The 20,650-nt window shown below is 47.2% G+C and overlaps 6 protein-coding genes across 6 annotated transcripts; 3 read left to right on the top strand and 3 right to left on the bottom strand.

The window, feature by feature from the left end:
• Positions 1-1,384: 1,384 nt before the first annotated feature.
• AOL_s00054g310 (uncharacterized protein) lies at positions 1,385-3,799 on the top strand (the record flags this gene model as incomplete). Its single annotated transcript, XM_011121626.1, has 8 exons — positions 1,385-1,450; positions 1,553-1,658; positions 1,754-1,905; positions 2,036-2,642; positions 2,702-2,846; positions 2,902-3,002; positions 3,055-3,392; positions 3,455-3,799. 8 exons carry the CDS (start codon positions 1,385-1,387, stop codon positions 3,797-3,799), a joined length of 1,860 nt encoding a protein of 619 aa, XP_011119928.1.
• A 912-nt stretch (positions 3,800-4,711) lies between these two features.
• On the top strand, positions 4,712-6,276 carry AOL_s00054g309 (uncharacterized protein; the record flags this gene model as incomplete). The annotated part of the gene is made up of 3 exons (XM_011121625.1): positions 4,712-4,756; positions 4,870-5,305; positions 5,399-6,276. 3 exons carry the CDS (start codon positions 4,712-4,714, stop codon positions 6,274-6,276), a joined length of 1,359 nt encoding a protein of 452 aa, XP_011119927.1.
• A 940-nt stretch (positions 6,277-7,216) lies between these two features.
• AOL_s00054g308 (uncharacterized protein) lies at positions 7,217-10,916 on the bottom strand (the record flags this gene model as incomplete). Its single annotated transcript, XM_011121624.1, has 2 exons — positions 7,217-10,616; positions 10,687-10,916. The coding sequence occupies 2 exons, from the start codon at positions 10,914-10,916 to the stop codon at positions 7,217-7,219; spliced, it is 3,630 nt and encodes a 1,209-aa protein (XP_011119926.1).
• Positions 10,917-12,266: 1,350 nt separating this feature from the next.
• AOL_s00054g307 (uncharacterized protein) lies at positions 12,267-13,481 on the bottom strand (the record flags this gene model as incomplete). The annotated part of the gene is made up of 1 exon (XM_011121623.1): positions 12,267-13,481. One exon carries the CDS (start codon positions 13,479-13,481, stop codon positions 12,267-12,269), a length of 1,215 nt encoding a protein of 404 aa, XP_011119925.1.
• Positions 13,482-14,264: 783 nt separating this feature from the next.
• Positions 14,265-17,495, top strand: AOL_s00054g306 (uncharacterized protein; the record flags this gene model as incomplete). The annotated part of the gene is made up of 3 exons (XM_011121622.1): positions 14,265-15,012; positions 15,075-15,331; positions 15,396-17,495. 3 exons carry the CDS (start codon positions 14,265-14,267, stop codon positions 17,493-17,495), a joined length of 3,105 nt encoding a protein of 1,034 aa, XP_011119924.1.
• Positions 17,496-17,950: 455 nt separating this feature from the next.
• Positions 17,951-20,249, bottom strand: AOL_s00054g305 (uncharacterized protein; the record flags this gene model as incomplete). The annotated part of the gene is made up of 2 exons (XM_011121621.1): positions 17,951-19,880; positions 19,960-20,249. The coding sequence occupies 2 exons, from the start codon at positions 20,247-20,249 to the stop codon at positions 17,951-17,953; spliced, it is 2,220 nt and encodes a 739-aa protein (XP_011119923.1).
• Positions 20,250-20,650: the final 401 nt, after the last annotated feature.

The raw sequence follows: 20,650 nt of genomic DNA, 5'->3' as shown, positions 1-20,650 counted from the left end.
TCACGTCTCGCCTGGCCTGGTCTGCCAGAGTATAATTATAAACAATGCAATGCCACGTTCTAGCCGTGTGTATAACGCTATTCTATTCAGCCTTCGTGTATATATCCTAATCTTATCGAGGTGGATGTCGAGATTCATATTATATATCAGGATTGATATTCGATGCTTATAAAACCGTCCCCCGCCATAACCATCGAGCTAGCTTCATTGATGAGAGACAGCTCATTCAGGCATTCCCATTCGATCGCTAGTTATAGTAAAAGCTCTCTCTCGTTCTGGAGCTCCAAAGTTGCCAAAGAAAAGAAAAAAAAAAAAAAAGACGAGATTTCTAAAGCAAGTAAAAGGAGGTCTGGCCTGCGGGGGGGTCATCTTCTACCAGCCCATTATTATTGTTTTGGAGACATCATATCATATTGATCATGCAAGATACTTTCCAGATGTATATGAACAGGGAGTCTGCCGGCCTGTCTAAGTATCTATCAAGTATCTAATCCTATTGTCTTTCGTCATTTATATCATATCCCGAGTATCGATCACTATCACCAAATCCTTAATATAAGCTTCTCCAATACAATCCCTTGTACATGTCCCTCGAAATCAAGCATCAGATAGAAAAGGAAAAAAACCAGGAAAATTCCTTCCGTTCTCGTTAGAAGCATACGTACTCCGAGATAACTCGAGACTGCAAAATAAAAATCCAAGTGCAAAGAGAGGGAAAAAAGAGGGAGTCCGCTTTTGAGTGGAACCGCCGAACAACAAGTAGCAGGTTGACCTCACAAACAACAACCTCTTTCCCTCACCTTTCCTCTCTCTCCCTCTCTCTCCCCAGCACAGCACCACACCGCACCGCACCGCACCGCACAGCACAGCACAGCACCGCACCGCAGCAAAGCCCCCTCCAGCGTCACGAGCCTCTCTCCATCATCCTCCCCAGCCGCACACCCCCCGTCTTCAACCTTTCTCACTACAGCTACACCACCTATCATCAAATACCCATCGTGTACGTATCCACTTGCTATCACCACCACCCATCAATCAAATACATCCCCTCCCTTCGAGCTTGTATACATACCTGCCTGCTGCCTGCTGCCTGCTATCGTGCTACCTTGCTCTTTTGCTTGGATGCTTTCCCTCAGACCGGTTCTGTCGAGCTAGCCTTGTTCAATTCTTCTTCCCTCTCTTTCCATTCTTCCTAGAATTTCTGTCAGGCGCATCTTTACCTCATCGATAAACCTTCATTCACCTCTTTTCGACCTCATGTGCTCTCATTGCTAACTTGATCTCGTCCTTGTCGAGATACCCTTAGACTTTACCAAAAGCTTAGGCGTTTCTACTACTATACCCCTGTCTGGTCCCACAAACGACAGCAAAACCAAAAAAAATCATGGAAGGCATGCAGGCTACCGGCGACGAGCTGTATCCCATCGCGGTGTTGATGGACGAATTGAAGGTCGGCTCTTCCTCGCTCTCACCGCCAAATATAAGACAAAGGAAAAGGAAACGAGAAGGAGAAGAAGAATATGTTGTCCTAACCAGAGCTGTTCTTGTATAGCACGATGATGTCTTGCTTCGATTGAATGCTATCCGTCGACTATCTACGATCGCTCTCGCGCTGGGAGCCGAAAGAACAAGAGACGAACTAATTCCCTTCCTGGACGGTATTTCTCCCATACACACAGAAAAACACCATCATAATCAATAACTGCGAATTGTACAAACTGATTGGGTTGTCGGTGTTGTTTTTTATTTTTAGAATCGGTTGAGGATGAGGATGAAGTTTTGACAGCTTTGAGCGACGAGCTTGGAGGATTTGTGGAATATGTCGGAGGGCCAGAGTTTGGTCACGTCTTGCTATCTCCCTTAGAAAACCTCGCTGCCATCGAAGAACCTCTTGTTCGCGACAAGGTACAGATTTCTTGGATTTGTTGTCCTATCATCATCGTTATCATTCCTGAAGGGGAGATACCGAGGGGAGAGGGGACCGAAAGAGGGGAAGAGAACGATATCGGCTAACTGCATCGTCATCATTCCAAAGGCTGTCGAATCCCTGAACCGAATCTGCGCTGAACTCTCACAAGAACAAGTCGAAACCTATTTTATCCCTCTCATCATCCGTCTTTCGAAGGCAGACTGGTTCACCTCGAAAGTTTCGGCCACAGGCCTCTATAGTGCTGCTTACGACAAAGCCACCCCTCCCTCCCAAGAAAGTCTTCGAGCTCAATTCGGACAGCTTGTTCACGATGATACGCCGATGGTTAGGAGAGCTTCCGCAACGGCCTTGGCCAAGTTTACAAAGCACATGACCGCTGAAATTGTTATCGCCGAAATCCTTTCTTTGTTCCAACATCTCGCACAGGACGATCAGGATAGCGTCCGTTTGTTAACCGTCGAGATCCTCATATCCGTTGCCGAGGTCATCCCACAAGACCAACAGGCCACCCACACAATCCTTCTTACAACTTTGCGAAACCTGATTGGCGATAAGAGCTGGAGAGTTAGATATATGGTAGCTGACCGCTTCGAAAAGCTCGCCAAGGCAGTTGGAGAATCAGTTGTTAGGGGGGATCTTGTTCCGGCTTTCGTCAAGCTTCTTAAGGATACAGAGGCGGAAGTCCGTACCGCTATTGCCGGACAGATACCCGGTACGTCCAATTCCGATTCTCTTTTCACTTCGTCAAAGGTCTAATTTTATGGTGAACAGGCTTCTGTGGGCTTCTCGATAGGGAGACCCTGTTGAACGAGATCATGACTAGTGTTGAGGACCTTGTTACTGACTCCTCCCAGCACGTCAGGGCTGCATTGGGTACTCAGATCAGTGGACTCGCCCCGATTCTCGGGAAGGAAGAGTATGTGATCAAACCGTTTAATCTCCATAGCGCTGGAAGTTAACCTCTTTTACAGGACTATCTCGCATCTATTGCCTATGTTTTTGCAGATGCTTAAGGATGAATTCCCTGACGTTAGACTGCATATCATTTCGAAGCTCGAGTTGGTCAATGAGGGTAGGCTTTCTATTAAAACTGATTTCAAGGTTCCTGCTAACCCCCCTTAAAGTTATTGGCATAGAACTCCTTTCACAATCTCTCCTACCTGCCATTGTTCAGCTTGCGGAAGATAAGCAGTGGCGTGTTCGCCTTGCGATCATCGAGTACATCCCTTTGCTTGCTTCGCAGTTGGGCGTTGAATTCTTCGATGAGAAACTCGGAGGACTTTGCATGGGATGGCTCGGCGACACTGTCTTTTCTATTCGGGAGGCGGCCACGCTGAACCTGAAAAAGCTTACTGAGGTTTTCGGCGTCGAGTGGGCTAAGAGTACGATAATACCGAAGGTAATGAATATGGGTACTCACCCTAACTACCTCTACAGAATGACCACTTGTTTCGCTATCAGCGTAAGTTTTGAGACATCCCCCCCCCCGTTCGCCAAGATGGATCTCGCTAACCTCGTCTCCAGACATTGGCACCCGTTGTCTCGCTTTCTGTTATTCAAGAGAACATTTTGCCGGTCATCACAGGTCTCGTCGAGGACCCCATTCCTAACATCCGTTTCAACGTCGCCAAGTCCTACGGCGCTCTTCTTGATGTACTCCGAAGCCTTCCAGAGGACGGTGGCCCACTGCCCAATGGTAGCGAAATTGCTCCTGTTGGAACAGAGCCATCGCCAGCCGCTTTAGAAGTTATCCAGAAGGACATTGCTCCAGCTCTGGAGAAGCTACAGACAGATGAGGACATTGACGTCAGATACTTTTCAAGTCAGGCAGCCGCAAAGCTACCGGATGCCATGCACACCAGCCCGTAAAAAAGACGAACTTTTTTTTTGCTCCGAATGTTTTTTTTACGAACAAAAAGGAAAACAAAAAAAGCGAAAAAGGAATTAACAGAATCTTTTTTTTTTCTCGTCATGACGTTTACTGTCTTGCTATCCCCTCTCTACCGTTTTTATTTTAGAATACGAGCCCTCCTTGTTTTGTACTGCGCCGCAACGAACCCTCAAACCTTTAACTCCTATCAACCCGCTTTACTTGTGGATAGCTCAGATAGTATGCTTAGCTAGATGCCCTGGATATAGCTTCTTTCACGAATGAGACGGTATTCCCGAATTAATATCCTATTCCCCACCGTAAACCCCCTCTCATGTCTCTTTTGGGGAAGATTAATTAACATTTTGGTATTTTTTTGAAGTTCTTTTTTTGGTGGTGGTGTTGACGAGGACTCGTGATATGGCGTAGACAAAGAAGCGCGAAAACACCCCCAACGACACCTCCAACACGCGACTTTTTTCCTTCCTTTGTTATCCCCGGCTCTCCTTCCTTCTTCTTCTGACCTCAGGCTTCCTTCCCCACCACAAGAAGCTTCCATTCGTTATCTAAGACACACTCCCAATCCAAAATCCCCCTTGCTTCCGTTTATCGATATCGATTAGGGAGATTCTTAAGAGGGGCGTTAAGCTTGGCTAGCTGATTGTCTCACCAGGAGCTTTTCGCATTGACGTTGTTTTTTTTTTGTATTAAAAGCTGCAGCGAGGTTTTCTATGCCATAACTCATTTTTGATATTCAAATCTCATTCCGGTCCTGCTATTTGAGCTTCTCTTCTCATAAGACGAAACACTATCGACGTCTTAAAAAGCAAGGACGGGGGGAGGAGAATTACCCTAGCTTCTATATAAGCTAAGCTACAAAAAACAAAACCTCGAATTATTGACTATTCACCATGGCCCGGACTCCACAGGAAACTACAAGGAAGCGGCCTTGGAAGGTATGTTCTTTTTTTATTTTTATTTTTATTTTTCTTTTCGATAAAACTTTTGCGTGTTCTTAGATGTATAGGTACTATATATACTAAACTGTTTTGTTTAACATAAAATACAGTCGCAACGAGAACCTACTCGAGAACCTACCCCGGAAGAAGTAGAAGAAGAAGAGGAGGAGGAGGAGGAGGAAGATGAAGAAGACGAAGAACCTCAACAACCAACCCGCCGTCGACAAACCTACAGCAAACAGCCAAAACCACGTCACAATCGTCATGAAACTGAAGTAGCAGAACCAAATGATGCATCCGGTCTTAGAGCTCGTCGAAAAGGCGGTGCTGCCGCTGCTGCCGGTAGAAAGGCTTCAAAGCGTCGACGAAGTGAAGAAGAGGAAGAGGAAGAGGAAGAGGAAGGGGCGGGAGAGGAAGAAGAGGAGGAAGAAGAAGGGAGTAGACCCGGCGACAAGGGACTAGCTCCTGTTAGTAAACTTGTAAGATTGGCTTTAGCGATGGAGTATCAAAAGAAACCGATAAGAAGACAGGATATCACGGAGAAAGGTAACCCCCCCTCCCTCTCTCCAATCTATACATTTCCATCAAGAAACCCCATCTCTAACAAATCAACTTTTCTTTTTCAAAAAAAAAAAACAGTCCTCGGCCCAAAATTCAAAGGTGACTTCAAAATAGTCTTCCAAGAAGCCCAAGACGCTCTAAAAAACATCTTCGGCTTCGAAATGGTCGAACTCCCCGCCATAACAGAAAGAATCTCTTTAGCCCAACAACGTCGACAAGCCGCCGCAGACGCCCAACGCGGCGACTCAAACGCCGGTTCCACCGCCGCAGAACAAAAGAAAAAGAAAGAAGCTTCAGGCTCCAAAAGTTGGCAATTGGTCTCCATCTTACCGGATAAATACCGTCTACCGATCCTAATATCCCCACAGTTGCCCGATGACCAAACAATCCTGGGTATCGGTAGCGCAATAGTCACGTTGGTATACCTCTCCGGGAGGAGTGTGGGTGAAAAAGTTCTACTACGGCATTTGAGGAAATTTGGAGTGGAGGATAGGATACCCGTTGAAGGTAATAGGGAGAATGGGAAGATGGAGAATATCATGGGGAAGTTGATCAGGGAAGGGTATTTGGTTAAGCTGAAGGATGAGGTTGCCCCGGGACAGGAACAGACTTATACGTATGTTGTTGGACCTAGAGGCAAATTGGAGGTTGGGAGGGAAGGGGCTACGCTGTTTGTTAAGAAGATTTATGAAGGTGTAGACGGTGAGGTTGATGAAGCCTTTGAGAGAAAGGTTAATAGAGCTTTTGGGAAGGAAGAAGGACAAAATGGTGGTAAAGGGGGTGGGGAGGAAGTTGAAGAAGCGGGCGGTAGTGGAAGGCGCAATGAGGGACGAACAAGAGGTGGAGGTAGCGGAAAGGGAAGAGGTGGAGGTAGACCGGGGAGAAGACGAAGAGATGATAGCGAAGATGAAGAGGAGGAAGAGGAGGAGGCAGGTTCCGATGAAGACAGCGAATGAACGCTTACTCGATGGTTTACGACGGCCTGTTTATTGCAAATTTGATGCATTTGAATATTTAGCATTACGAGGCGTTCTTCTGATTTTGGCTAGGACCTATTCTTCCTCATTTTGTTCTAAATAGTTTTAGATGTATAAACATTAGAGCATTTTCTTCCCCAATTCATGGTATATAATCCGATCGATTGCGAGATTTATGTCAGATTTTTAGGTCTACTTGTAGCCTAGCTGTTAGACGGGTGCTGATAAGTTGCATATCTCATTCAAATATATCATACTAATATTATATTGGTATCAATGCCGGTATCTCGATGTTATCGACAATTGATTTGTGGTATTCACAAGGTATGGTAATAGTATACATTATGGAATGGAAATAGGTCCTACATTTACGGACCTAAGACCACGAGAGGAGTATATAGATAGTATGTATAAATAATGCCAGTAAGCATAGAAGAGAGAATATAAAAAAAAATTTAAGATTGGGGGGAATGAATATATTGTGGAAAAAGTGGAAACCAGAAACCGGAAAAAAGAAAGGGGAATCCGTTAAACAGACTACAAAGCTCTCAGGAATAGATCGAGGAATGCTTTTCCGTAAAGATTTTTCCGCTATAACTGCTACAGAAGTATACAATGGAGATAAGAGGAAACGTGTGCAAACAAAAAAGACTCGTAAGGTTCGAACAAAGAAAAGGTAAAGGGTAAAAAAAATCTCCAAAGGACCAAAAAGAAAACCAAAGAAACCAATGCCCCCACCTTACCTACCCCACCCTTCCAAATGGAAACCCCGTTTGTGAAGATTTTAGACCAAGGAAATAAAAACAAAGAGAATAAGAAAAAGAAATCCACAAAGAAAAGGGAAAAAAAAAGTAGTAGTAGGGATTAAAATATGTATAAATATCTGTATTCTCAGAATGAGGGATATAATCCCCACCAACTAGTAGGGAGGCCTGAACCCTCCAGCGCTCAATGTGCTGCCGCTTCGCTGCCTGCCAGTGCCCGCAGGTACCGACTTGCCTCTCACGCTTCCAATCCCGCTAAGAAGACTCTTGACGTCAACACCACTGGCACCAGAATGACCACCTGGTGATCCACCTTGTTGGATCCGTACAGTACCAGGTGTTGGGCTCCCTGCATTACTGCTAAGGACACTACCCATGGGGGTTGCTACTCCACTGCGATTATTGTTCGCACTGAGACTCCTGGGTGGTCCTGTCGCGGTAATAGTAGGGCTAGCTGATGGCTCAGGGGTTCGTCTAATTTCTCCTACCACACGTGAAGTTGGTGGAGAGTATCGGGCAGTGGTGCCGGTTTCCCACCAAGCTTTTTGAGGGGGGCCACCAGAAGACGAGGAGAGCATTAATTCGATTTGCGGGGCGCCTGTGGGACTGGTGGTAGCAGTTGCTTCTTTTGATTGGGTGCTAGGTGCACCTTCATCCCAGAAGGAGAAGGAAGAAAGGCCATCATCCTGTTTTGGAGCCGCAGCGCTTCCGTTCTCGGCAGGTTTTTGAGGAGTTGGTGGGGCTGGTGGTGTCAGTGGTGTCAACGGGTACTCGCCGGGCATGTGTACTTGGACTTGTGGCTGGAAGAATCCTGGTAGTGGTGGTACAGGTGGTTTGTCTCCCGCAGTCTCGGAACCGGGTATAGGACTAGCACCCTTCCTCTCTGAGCTTCGGCTTCTGGTGCTGCTTTTTCGTTTGGCACCGCCTGCGGGGTTGGGACTTTCCTTTCCTGCGCGAACACTATTATCATCCGACGAACTGCCAATGTAGCTACCAACGTCCATCATACTTTCGCTGCTATCGCTGTGGCCTCCGAGACTACCCCTGTTGAACTTGATATTCCCATTCTGTGTCGTTGGACGACTTGCACCGGGTCGGGACACGCCTGTAAGCACTAACTTCAATTCATTGGCCCTCAACGTGCTTTCCCTGCTACTGCTACTCCTAGTCGCCGAGACATTGGTATTTGATCGGTTTGTTCTGCCGAAACGCTCTTCCTGCCCGACTTTGAACTTTTCGAGGTTTCCAGTAGGAGGACGGCTGGTAGGGCGGCTTGGGCTACGATGATGTGTATCCTTCCCAGATGTATGCGTGCTCCTTCTGTCGCCGTTGATAGGTAAAAGGCTTCGGATCGTGGTGCTCGTTCCATGAGTGCCCATTCCAGCCCGGCTCTCAGCTAAACTCGTTTGCCGACTTGAATGGGCTTCGATCCCCGCCATCACGGAATCTTTACTCCAAGTCGCACCATCCATAAACATCTCCCTCAGTTTCGCCGGGAACTCCGCATTGCTCTCTGTAGCAATTGCGTGCATTACCAATTCTGCAATATCCATGTAGTCTTCACGAGGAAGCAACACTCCCTCGGCGAGAGTCTCAGGGTATGTATGCTTTTCATCAAATACATCGATAACCTGTTCTTCCTCGCGTGGTACTTTGAGAGGGACGAACCACTTCCCGGTGTTTTGCCGGTCGCTAATCATGTCCAACGTATCCTGACGCAGAGGTTCGATCGCCCAAGTGTCCGATACAGAGTAGATGTACGCTAGCACCAAACTCTTGATCGCAATCTTTTCCTTCGCACTTTTTAATGTTCCGGCTTCTTCGTCAAGGCGATAAATCATTGGCAATCCGGAAAGAATAGCCGGCAGTCCCAGCTTCCGTACGAGAAGGTCTAGGAGCTTATATACACCAACTATATCGACAGCCCTCGTCGCATGCGCGAGAACAGTCTCAAAGGCTGAAACATGGAGGAGTTTAAGGAATGAGCTGTTGATGAGCTTCGATGCCCGGTGGGTGAGATCAAGGCTGTTAACTTCGATGAGAGCAGTGCCGATGTCGCTCGTGGTATTTGGTCTGTCGACTTCGAGGGCAAAGTAGGTCGATATACTATCGATATAGGCCTTTCGAACGCCTTTTTCTTCTTCGCGAAGCAACCAATGCGTTCCATCCCATACACTAAGAGGTACGGTATTCCTACCGATCGATTGTGCTGAAGTCCGTTGATTCGCGATGTTCAAGAGATCCCTTACGGACTTTAAGGCCACGGCACGCGCAGTATCAAAACTGAAGAAATCATCGACATGGGGCTGTTCTGTAATAGTTGGAACAGCGCCGGCAATTTCCGGATCAGTTGTTAGGGGAGCTGAAGGAGATGGTTTCAACCTAAGCAAGACTTCGCCGGCAATATCCGAGATCTGATCCGTATAATATATATGGGTTCCGAGATCTGCAATACATTTGCGCAGCTTGTGGAGCAAATCCTTTCGGGTTGACGATGGGGATTTAACAACTTCGGTGATAGTAGCAGTGATGGCAAATATGGCAGCGGTTGTGAGTGATGGGCTGGCTGTTGGTGGTGGCTTCTCTACCACCTTCGGAGAACTAGGCGGCGAGGGCTTTGACTCCAGTTGCAAGAGCTGTAGGATCTTCGCAATGATGGAAACGAGAACATCCATTACACTCAGCCCGACAAGGTTTACCGTAGAAGACAGAAGCCACGATATTAGTTGCGCATATATGAGTTGCTTGTGTAGTTCGGCTTCCGCCATAGGGCACGCAACAAGAGTCTCCAGGATTTCCACGAGGATGAGGAATCGAGATTGTGTGGGTGCCCACTTCGCGACCATTTCGACGAGACTCGTAGTCCATGCTTCAAGCACGTTTGGTTTAGAGGTGACGTATTGAAGTATGGCGTGTGTCGCGCATCGGATTTGCGCGGGATTGTTAACCTCGAAGATTGCCTTCAGACTCTGTAGCGCCAGAAGCTCGATGTCCTGTTGGTCTAGTTTATCGGCATCGGCAGCGGTGTTTGCCATGGCGCCGTCGATAGTGCCGATAGAAGTCCGGGGTAGACCGGCCGTATTATTGCCCTTTTCTTCATTTGTTTCGACTGTCGTGATCCGATATTGCATCTCGTCGAGGTGTTCGTCGTCCTCGGAGTATATGTTTTGGAGGATGACTGGAAGTACAATAGCTAACTGCTGTTTCGCATTGGCTGATGAAAGAGCTTCCGAGGAGCAGACACTCCGGACTGCTTTCAACCCCGCCAACCTCCACCTCAACTCATGACCAGCGGGTGGATTCGAGGCAAGGTCGGCGTAGAGTCGAATGACTTCTTCGAATAGTCTAACGTAGAACTCGTCGGAGGCTAGATTGGCGCCATCGTGGTGAGAGCAGAAGCCATCCCAGCAGGGTAATGTCTCTTCAATCAACGCTATGTCTTTAGAAGTTATTACATTTTTTATGATAGTGAGGATATTCCAAGCGTAGAGGTTTAGATCTCGGGGACACTTGTCGATCAAGGCACGGCATATTTCGAGGGTAACCTGGACGTTTCTATAATATACAATGTCGTCAGTTACAGTTCATATTAATATTTGGAATTAAGAATTCGAGAATTCATTACCCAGTCCGTCGCTTGTAGACATCCCGGATGGTCCTACGTTCGAGGAAAGCGCCAACTTTCTGGAGTTTACTTCGCCTAGTAGACACATAGTATAGAAGATAGGATAGTTCGGAGCCGTTAGGTTTGATCTCGACGGCGCCTTTCTGAAATTTAGGGTAGGTTTTGAGGATCAGAATCTGGTGCTTTGGGCGACACATATTCGGAACCGGGACATCCATGTAAGCCGACATCCCTGATGACTAAGAAGGAGAAAGTGAGAGGGAAGGGAGGATCGGAAGGAAGGAGAAAGTGTCGATGATGAAGCCGTCGAGCTTGCTATCGATAATGTACAGCCATAGATTGAAGCCAGTCAACGACGAGACAAACGCGTGCCGGAGTGGTGAGAGTGGGAGGTGAATGTTGAGCGGAGGGAATTAAGTCGGATGACGTCCCGCAGCACCCGGCAGGTGATTACTGAGGGAAGTAAAGGCCCAACAAAAAAACAATTGGGCAGACGACCAACGAATTATTCCCGTCGATGCAATGCGATGGGAAAGTGAATGGAAGGTCGGAGGGAAGAGAAGAGAAGAGAAGAGGGAAGAGAGGTGATGGTGATGGGTGGTGATGGGAGAAGGGGAAAAAAAGGATGAGGCTGAAGTGTTCGCAGAGAGAGACGTTGGAGAGCGAAGTCAAAGAGATGGTGTGGCCGTTTAATTAAAGAAAAGTGCCAGCCAGCAAACGGCAATTTTACTTGCCAGCACAGCACAGCACACCAAGCGGAACAGTCACTTTCAAGTGCAAGTCAACTGCATTTGAATTCACAAGTCAACAATACTGCATTCGAGCATACGCACGATGAATGACATGGGCCGTCGGTAGGGGACTTACTGTGCTAGCTGTGATTGTGACTAGCATCAACTAGTTAATTGCGGACGTGGACACAAACGTGGGTGTGTGCTCGAGTAGGTATGGAAGTATAGTATGGAAACAGTGAAGTATACGATGGATTAATTATATTACGCTACTGTTCTCGGGAGGCCCATTGATTTCAAATGTTAATGGCCAGCCCAGGCATGCGACATGCTCTAGATTAATATAATATCAATAACCCGATATCATATATCTCGTTATGCACTCGTGGCGGGGGGTGCCATCCCACGCAATCGATCCCGACGTCTCCCCCTCATTTGCGTCCATTCTTTCCATTCATTTCGTTTCCGTTTGGGGATTCAGGTACATGGCCGCACATACCTGCCCGTCATAGTTAAGTACTTATGTACATTGACTGATTGATTGATTGACAGCTATTGCCGTACCTTGATTCGAAAATGTGGCGGCGGTCTGGTTCTCCGTTCCGAGGAGAGCCGGAGGGTCAACTTCGCCGTGCCCTGCTATGCTCCGCTGATAGGTTTAATATTCCCGGCCATTCGTTTCTGCCTGCCGCATTCTTCCCATATTGCAAACCCCCCTGTTGGAAAGGGTGTGGCATTTTTGGTCCCTTCAACGCACTTTTGATAATGTTCCCCATGAAACAATACTTTCTATATCCATACATGCATGAGCTCGTAGGGGAAGTCGATCAATAAAGAGCGGAGGATAATTCAACTGCTACTGTCCTGCAAGGCATCATTTCTCGCCGTTGTCAATCGGCTGACTTCCTGCCAAACCCTCATCCAGTCCAGTCCACGTCCACCCGAAGGCCCATTCAGGTAAAGCGGCTGCCTTTCGAAAAAATCGGTGAGAAACCGAAATGCGGAGTTATCGTCTAGAAGCAGTCGGCGGAAGACACTTAAATCTTCGATGGTGTGCCCTGAAAAGCTCGGGAATCCAACAGTTGCACCTACTTCTCTAGACCTAGAAGTTCCAATGCTCCCGTTGATTATTCCCGCCTTGGCTCCAAGTACCAATTGCCCCCAAAATTCCCGATTCGAATAACATGAAGCCTTTAGGACATAGTCTTGATGCCTTTTAAGCTCGTGGAGTACTTTTTCGGCTCGGTCCTGGAGTACTTTCCTATTCCCAATCATCACTTCGGTCTCGAAAAGATATCCTCGGATTATCTCGACGGTGTCGTAGTTCAACTTACGTCTCAAAGATGTCGCTATGGTACGATCGAATTGGACCGCATTTTCGAGGTCGTCAATCCACACCTGCAGCACAAAAACTAATGCCGCCATCGATCTAGGGGCTGGCATCGGCGACCAGAATATCCAGTGTCGCAAGTCTTCGAAGACGTCACATCCAAATTGCTTTCCTTCCATAACACCCTGTGCCTCCCTGTAGAGATGCTGCAAAGCCACCCTTTCCTCGCCTTCCTTCTCGCAGGCAGCAATCCTGCGTTCGATTGATAACAAATTGTAGCATATTCCGTCGGCTCCCATTTTCAGTAGTGTTGGTACGAACAAAAGTGGAGGTGCGATTCGATAACGAGTGAGCATTCGAAACTGCTCAATCGCTAACTTGAGAGAAGCATATGTGTTTTGTTTGATACAGATGCCAATCAAGCTAGTTCGCAAGGACTGATCTACTTGCCGAACAGACCCGTGTGTATTGAATACGGGATATGCACTGTCAACTGGGATAGAGCTTGCGATGGGGCTGTCCGCCGACAGAACATCGTCGAGAGAAAGTTCCTCGCATTGTTGAAGTGGAGACAGGCGCTCCCAGATTCTGGAACATGTAGGAAGATGTTTATTGGAATCCTGAGTTTGGTGAGCGGCGCTACAATACTGGACGGTAGAACATCTTCCGCAGTAAAAGAGATTCGACGTATTGCCGCATTTTTGGCATTCCGGTCGGAGTTGTTTGACGGTCATCTTTGAAAGGTCGGTTCCAGGGATCTCGATCTTGGCCAGCTCGAAATATCCAGAACTTATTGGCTTAGGCGTGTTTTATTTTGGAAGCTATGCGATGATTAGGTCGGGTCAGTTGGCTGTCATATGTTGCATTTCGCGCTTTCAGGATCTAATTTAGGGCGTTATGGCATCCAACACGGAGCTATGATCATGACATATCGCAGGCCACGGCGCTATGGAGGCCGTGCATGGACGCGTACTTTCGCATGACATGATGAATTGCATTGAACAATCTCGAACTCACATTCCTGAGCTGAAAACGGAACTTGTAGTTAAAAATACCCTCAAGATATCGGGATTAACACGGTTCTGACCTTGCACATGGATATCGACCTATCCCATTCATTCCCACTGTCAATGGATATGATATGGTGAGAGCCTCCAGCTGGTTAAGAACTGAGGGGACGGCCAAAGACAGCTCGGAGATGTGTTGGGTGTGGTGGGAAACGCCAAGACATTCGCGTCGACTGCCGTTTTGGGAATCCACTGCGATTTTTTGAAATTCTTGTGCGACAGTCCGAACTTCTCTGTTTCAGCTTCAGACTTCAAACTTCAAACCTCGGTTTAATCCTCGGTATAATACAAATACATACAGATACAATTGGACCCAGACTCATTCCTCTTCGATATCCATACCTTCTAGTGGACAACTACGACCTATCCGAAATTATAGATATAGACTCTACCCATCAAGGGAAAGCTGCGCATGACCTGCTGCAGATGTTAGAGTAATCTCGGCTCGTTATGCCCCTCCGCTGTCCCGCTGGAGCGACCCGAGCAGCTCCATTCGTCTCCTACACTTCGTCGCTTACATCTCGCCGGATACCCTTCCGAATATGCTCCTCATGTCGAGCTCGTCTCTCATTCCGTGGACTGTCGACACAGTCGGATCGCCGGCGGCCTACATCTCTTCGATACCAACTTTTGGCAGATAACTTGCCATCTCGGTCCCATAAATATGGCTTCCAATACCCCACCAAGGCTGTGGCATATTATACGACAAATGCCTCAGAGCCTAGACCACCCCGGAAAGTGAACGAAATGCTCACTCCTAAGCTTGTTATCCTTGGAACTCCTGCCCAACGTCGAAGTGTCGATCCTTTGGCTCTCGACCCTGTGGATAAAGATCAACTTGATGGTCTCACACGGGCTCTGCAAACATTCGAGTTCAAGGTTGAAGAGGCAGAAGTTTCCAACGAAATTCTACTATTCAAGCCAGAGAGCCTCCGGGTGTCAAAATTGAGATTTGAACAGGTGCTGAAGGACCTTGATACTGCCTTCCTAGGGCCTCAAGTTAAAGACTATCTTTCTACCACTGAGGTAGATATTGCTGGTGGTGTATCAAAACTTAGGAAGGCACAGGCTCTTAACCTTGTCATGCGACAGGTTTGGGGAGTTCAGATAGACGAGGAAATTGCAGCGGAGATGGACGTTATCAGAGAAAAAGAACTCAAGTTTGAGAGAATGCATCTCTTCTTCATGATGATGGGGGGTAAATACCTCCACGATATCTTCTTGAATCTTGAGAATACTTCTAACTATATAATTTATTAGGCGGAGATATGCTTCAGAAGCTTGCAAGCCGTAACCGTACCCGTATTATCCTCAATTCGAAAGCCAATACCATCATTCTCAAGGGTACGAAGGCTAGGATTGAACGCGTTGAACATCAACTTCGAGATTTACCGGGAAGGATTATTCCTGACGAAGTCGATATTTCCGCTCTGTTGAGAGTGGGAAATGTCACGGATACATACATACCCAGTATATCTCGACTTACGTCCGTCTTTTTAGAGATCAGGGATGAAAAGGTAGTAACACTACCCTTATTTATTTTAACAAGCAGACTCATTAACATCTTTCTTCCTCCAAAAGCTTACTCTACACGGACTTAAACCATACGGTCCAAGAGATATATTGGATGCCAAACGTCTTCTTTTCAACTCCACCGACCTCCACTTTCGACAAATGTATAGTTTACTTGGCGAAACCAAACTTGATTCACCACTAACGGGAGCCTTGTACCCTGTTGCTGAGGACCAAACATTACCATGGATGTATCGTGGTCGAGAATGGTGCCGCTGGCGGAGCATACGAACACCCAGATCGAAGACGGTGGAGTCAATTGAAGACGACCTCTCCCCAACCATCTCTACACCGTTACTAAATCCCGCGCGGGGCGACAAAGTGGGCTACAACGATATCCGATCTCTCCTCGACTCCTTCTCAACCGCCACCCCATCGGAATTACCTGCTGCGACCGAAATTACTGCTAAAGAACTAGATGTTTCTGCTATATTCGGGGAATCGGAGCCAGCATCTTCTCCCACAACCGCCTCCACACCACCATATATCCCACCAGGCGCTGAGATCCAAACAAACTATCGCGCAGTCCTCGGTCAAATCCTCCATTCATCACCAACACTCCCAAAAGCCCGAGAACCGAAATCCCTCAGCGATCTCTTTGCCTCAAACCCTTCGCATCTCCTCTGCAACTCTGTCCCTAAAATCCTTGACTTTCTTTCAACCCTCAACCCGGTTACATATAAATACGACTTCAAAATCCTTTTAAAATTCTCCCCGTCGCCCTGGAAACATCCCAAGAACTTTGAACTCCTACCACCCGTAGAAATGGAGTTACAGATTAAACCGGATACGAACGAACTTCAAGCTCTTAAGGTTGCAGCGGTGGAAAGTCACAGCATCGTCGACGTCCTAATGCCAAGAAACGCATGCGACTTGAGATTTGTGAAGAGAACGTTAGCAAGAGTGGAAGGGAAAACGAAACAAGTAAAAAATTACATCAGAGCAGCGAAATTAGATGTATTAGGTGAAGATAGACTGGAAGCCGGGGAAGTGCTAGAGTTCAATCTTCCAAAGTGGATGATAAGCGATGCTGAGAAGGTAGCTCCGGTAGTCGAACCTTCCAGTGCAGAGGACGAATACTCCGAATTGGCGTTTTCTGAGATGTACAACGATGCGGGTTCCCTGGGGACCGTTCCCGTCAATTACTTTTTCACGGGGTTGGAAACAAGATCCTCTACGACATTTGACTTTGATGGTTCAGCGTTGGTATATACGAAGATCGAGGCGGGTGCTTCCGGCGGCAGCTATGACGAAGTAGTCCTTGAATGCTCTAACCAACAAATCGAGTACCTCACACCATTAGAACAAACGACCATAGGCAGAGAAGATGAAATAGAAGAAGAGAGGGTAAGGCAGGAAACTATGGATCAGATGATGGAGTTGGAGGCGGAGGAGTTGGAGAAGGTTACAAGAAACATGAGAGCTAGAGATGAATATATGCATGATATGCAGGGAGGTCCGGTGTTTGAAACTGTTGATCGTGGAGAGATAAAGAGGAAGAAACACGAGGAGAAGATGGAAAGAAGGGCACTAAGGAAAGCAGAGAAACTCGAGAGCGAAAAGCTTAATCAGGGGGCTGAGGCAGCAGAGGATGGGTTGGAAGCCTCTCCTAGAGTTGAGGGGGAAACGGAATCGATTGGCTCTGGAGAGGCCATTGAGTCTGAAGCAACTACTGGGCTTGAAGCAACGACCGAATCCGAGGCTACAAAGGAACCATTAAAGTCATTTGATCTAGGAGAAACCGGCTCCGAAGAATCTTTGCAAACATATTCGGAGAACCTAGACCACGAATTACAGGCCTTGGGCGAAACTGGAGAAACCCAAGAAACACTCCAAGCCAACAAGCAACCAACCGGACTGGAATTCTTATATGGAGAAGAAGTAGAAGAAACAACGTCAGAAATCGAGATATCACAACCCCAGGGCCAGGAATCTATCAAAGAATCTCTAGTAGGGGCCGTTGCGGAGAAACAAAAAGTGGATGATGAAGACGCCGAGGTCATATCTGATGCGGTGTTCCAGCGATTTATTCACACGGCAAGGAAGTTAGTCGAGGCTGTAGAAACTACGGAGTCGGATCATGAACGGGTTACGCCCAAGAAACTGTAGGGATGCATTGGGGCCTATGCGCTTGTGCACCCACAATTGAGATATGTATATGTGTATAACGCATTTTCAGGTGTAAGATATTATTGGGGGTTCTCTTTTTTTGTATATATTCTTCATGTAATATAAAATTACACTTCCATAGATACCAACTATGAAGAAAAAAGCATTTAGAGATTACATGTAATTTTTTCTAGAATTCTATTTTCTGGAACCTAAATTTAAATATATAACGGTATAAATGTATACCGATGCTTAAGAGCTAACTAGGTGTTAAAAAACATGTACGGGGTAGTAATATACTAGTGTTAATTGCAAAGAACCAAAACGAACCCAATCCATCCCAAAGGGATCTAACTCCATGCGCTTTTTGTAATCGACCACCGAGCAGTATGCACATCGAAGGCGAATATAGAGCAAAATAAAATCAACAAAAGGCAGGGAACACGAAATCAAAATTAATCGCTATCATCACTGAAGAAATTTCCAGTCATCCATTTCGGCCTCGAAGACTGCCCTCTATTCAACCCACTACTACCACCAGCACTGCCGCTGGAGTCGCCCCCCATCCACTTAGGCTTCTTCGTGAAGGCATCTCCGATATCGTTCATCCATTTAGGTCGACCACCCTCACCGGTATCGGTCGCTGTATCTATCGTGTTCTTGACCCGATGGAAAAACGCTCCGATCGCTGATTCTTCTTCTTCCTCTTCTTCATCTTCATCGTCAATTCTTCGATTAGGTGGTCTATAGGGCGTCCTTGTAGGCAACGTTGAAGATGAAGCGTTTTGTTGCGGTGAGCTAGGTCGCGGACTGCCAGTAAGGAGTCTAGATGGCGACAGGTATCTCGACGATAGATGAGTATCCTCTCTCTCCACGCCGAGTAGTCCACTGTTGCTGTCCCCACCTGCCCCCGAAACATTTCTGCTCCTCCACCTCTCCGCTGGTCCCGCACCAGTACCTCCGGCAGGAGCTCCTGGAATATCACCGATCTCTCTCTCGATCAAATCTCTCCCGTATCTCCATCCACCGCCCAAAGCGAGCTCATCTTCTTCATCCTCCTCTAACACACCACCGCCAAATCCAAACCATCCCTTAACCTTCCCATAAAATCCAAACAACGTAAATCCCACTGGAATCAAAACCAAAATGGGAAACCATTCCGAAAACCCTTGTCCAATCCTCGTCAAATTAATCGATCGTCCAAAGAAATCATAAAACACGCTCTCCTTCACGATCGCACTGGGCAAGAAATTCGTAAAATTGTAACTAAGTGGAACAGTCAATCTGCAAGCGTAACTGGCATAAAAACAGGCCGAGCTGCCGCTGGTTCTCCGTCGGACTAGAGCATATCCACCCCATACTTTCACCGTTCGCATTGTACTATAGGCTGATATGCACATATACATAATCCATGCCGCGGATATACACTGTCCGGCAAAACCAATGCTTCCTTTTGGTGAGTTTGGGTGATGGATGATGCTGTATCCAACAATTGACAGTTTATCACTCAATGCCGGCTGAATGTTAATGATTTCAGACCAGACAATAAATGCCGATGCCACGGAGAGGAAGATAGAGAGGAAACGCCGAATCTGAGGAATGACATAGGTGTGTAGAAGGTATCGTCCATAAGGCGACACCATAGGTAACGATTGAAGAAGGCGAGGAGTAATGCTGTGGGGATCAGGTCGAAAAGTCAGACGTTTGGAAGCAGCTGAATCGAGGACAGCCTGGGTATTCGCTGCAGAACGGACAAGAGAATCCCATTCAGCGGCATAACGAGCACGACGGTTGGATGCAAATCGTAGTTTACGGGTGAGGGAAGCGAGGTATTGTTCCGAGATTACTGCAGGAATTGGAGACCGGGACCGGGACCGATCTGGGCGAACCGTAGATGGAGAAGCGGAGTTGGATTCGGGAAGCTGAAGATTGTCGACGAGTTCTTCAATCCATTCGCGGAATTCTGGCGCAGTATAGGGCGCCGCAGCTTTCTTACGAATAGCCAGGACTTCTCGTTCAAGTTCTTCGAGCTTCTCAGTCGCGCTTACAAGGTTGTCATGTATTTTAGGGGCCTTGGTATGGAGTCTTCGAAGCCGAGCAGCGACCGAAGCATCGCGCCAGAGATTCCGTGGTATGGCGACAAGCCCATGGCCCATAAGGAAAACAGCGAAACTAAGCGCATAGCAATAGGATAGTGCGATAACAAGTGACTTGATAGATTCAGGATTGAAGCCATTGGTCGCGATAAAATAGATTAGGCCAATGGTACCAATCGTAAGCATAATTATTTGATAACGGATGTTCTCTCGTAGGGCTTCTGAGAAGCGCTTTCGCGGGTCCCGGTGCCCGGATGCATGGTATGATTGAAGAAGGGGAAGAATGGCCCTTTAATCCAGTGTTAGTTAGTGTCAAAGAAGTAGGAGAAGATAAGAAGAATTCATAGTAGCAGCACCAGGGAGCCTACCAAGTTAATACAAAGCTGAGCCAGTAAGCTATTCTCCAGGCCACAAGTAGCACCCTATGTGCAAGAACCACTCCTCTATTGCCACTACCGCCATCTAGACCACTATTACTGGCAAGATCGATGGGCACAAGGACGACTATCGAACACGGGATAATTAAGGCTAGAAACACTGGAACAAGAAGGTACTGAGGGGTGGTTCGGAGGGGTAGAAAGAAGCGGATAAGAAGGAGCACGAAGATGTCGATGGTGACGAAGGCTATTGCCGACAGGACGCTAGAACCAAGTGCCATCGTGGGCAACAGTGGAGATGGTACGTATCCAGAAGATGGTAGTCGAAAGGTGACGGTTGACAGGTGTGAAGACGATGAAGAGGAGGAGACAAAGGGGTGGCGGAGTCCCCTGAATGCATTAAGGAATTCAACAGCTTGTCATCCGCGTAAGCTTTGATCCTTTATTACGATCCGATGGGAGACGAAGATTCCAGGGTCAGACGGCTTTCGAGCTAGTCAGAAATAGCAGACGAGAATCGAGCCGAAACGCTGCTGCTGCGGGAAGAAAGGCTGCTTCGTTATGCGAAATTACGTTTTGATGGATTAATTGAATTAGCTAATATGTCAAGTTCGTTCAGGGAGACGAGGAAAGGTGGTTTGGTTAAGTCCGGCGGGCGTCGGCGTTAAAGAGGGGATCGAGA

The sequence above is a fragment of the Orbilia oligospora genome, assembly GCF_000225545.1.
Source record: "Orbilia oligospora ATCC 24927 unplaced genomic scaffold scaffold00054, whole genome shotgun sequence".
In the NCBI taxonomy this organism is placed as follows: domain Eukaryota; kingdom Fungi; phylum Ascomycota; class Orbiliomycetes; order Orbiliales; family Orbiliaceae; genus Orbilia; species Orbilia oligospora.
This window is presented reverse-complemented; position numbering and strand designations above follow the sequence as displayed.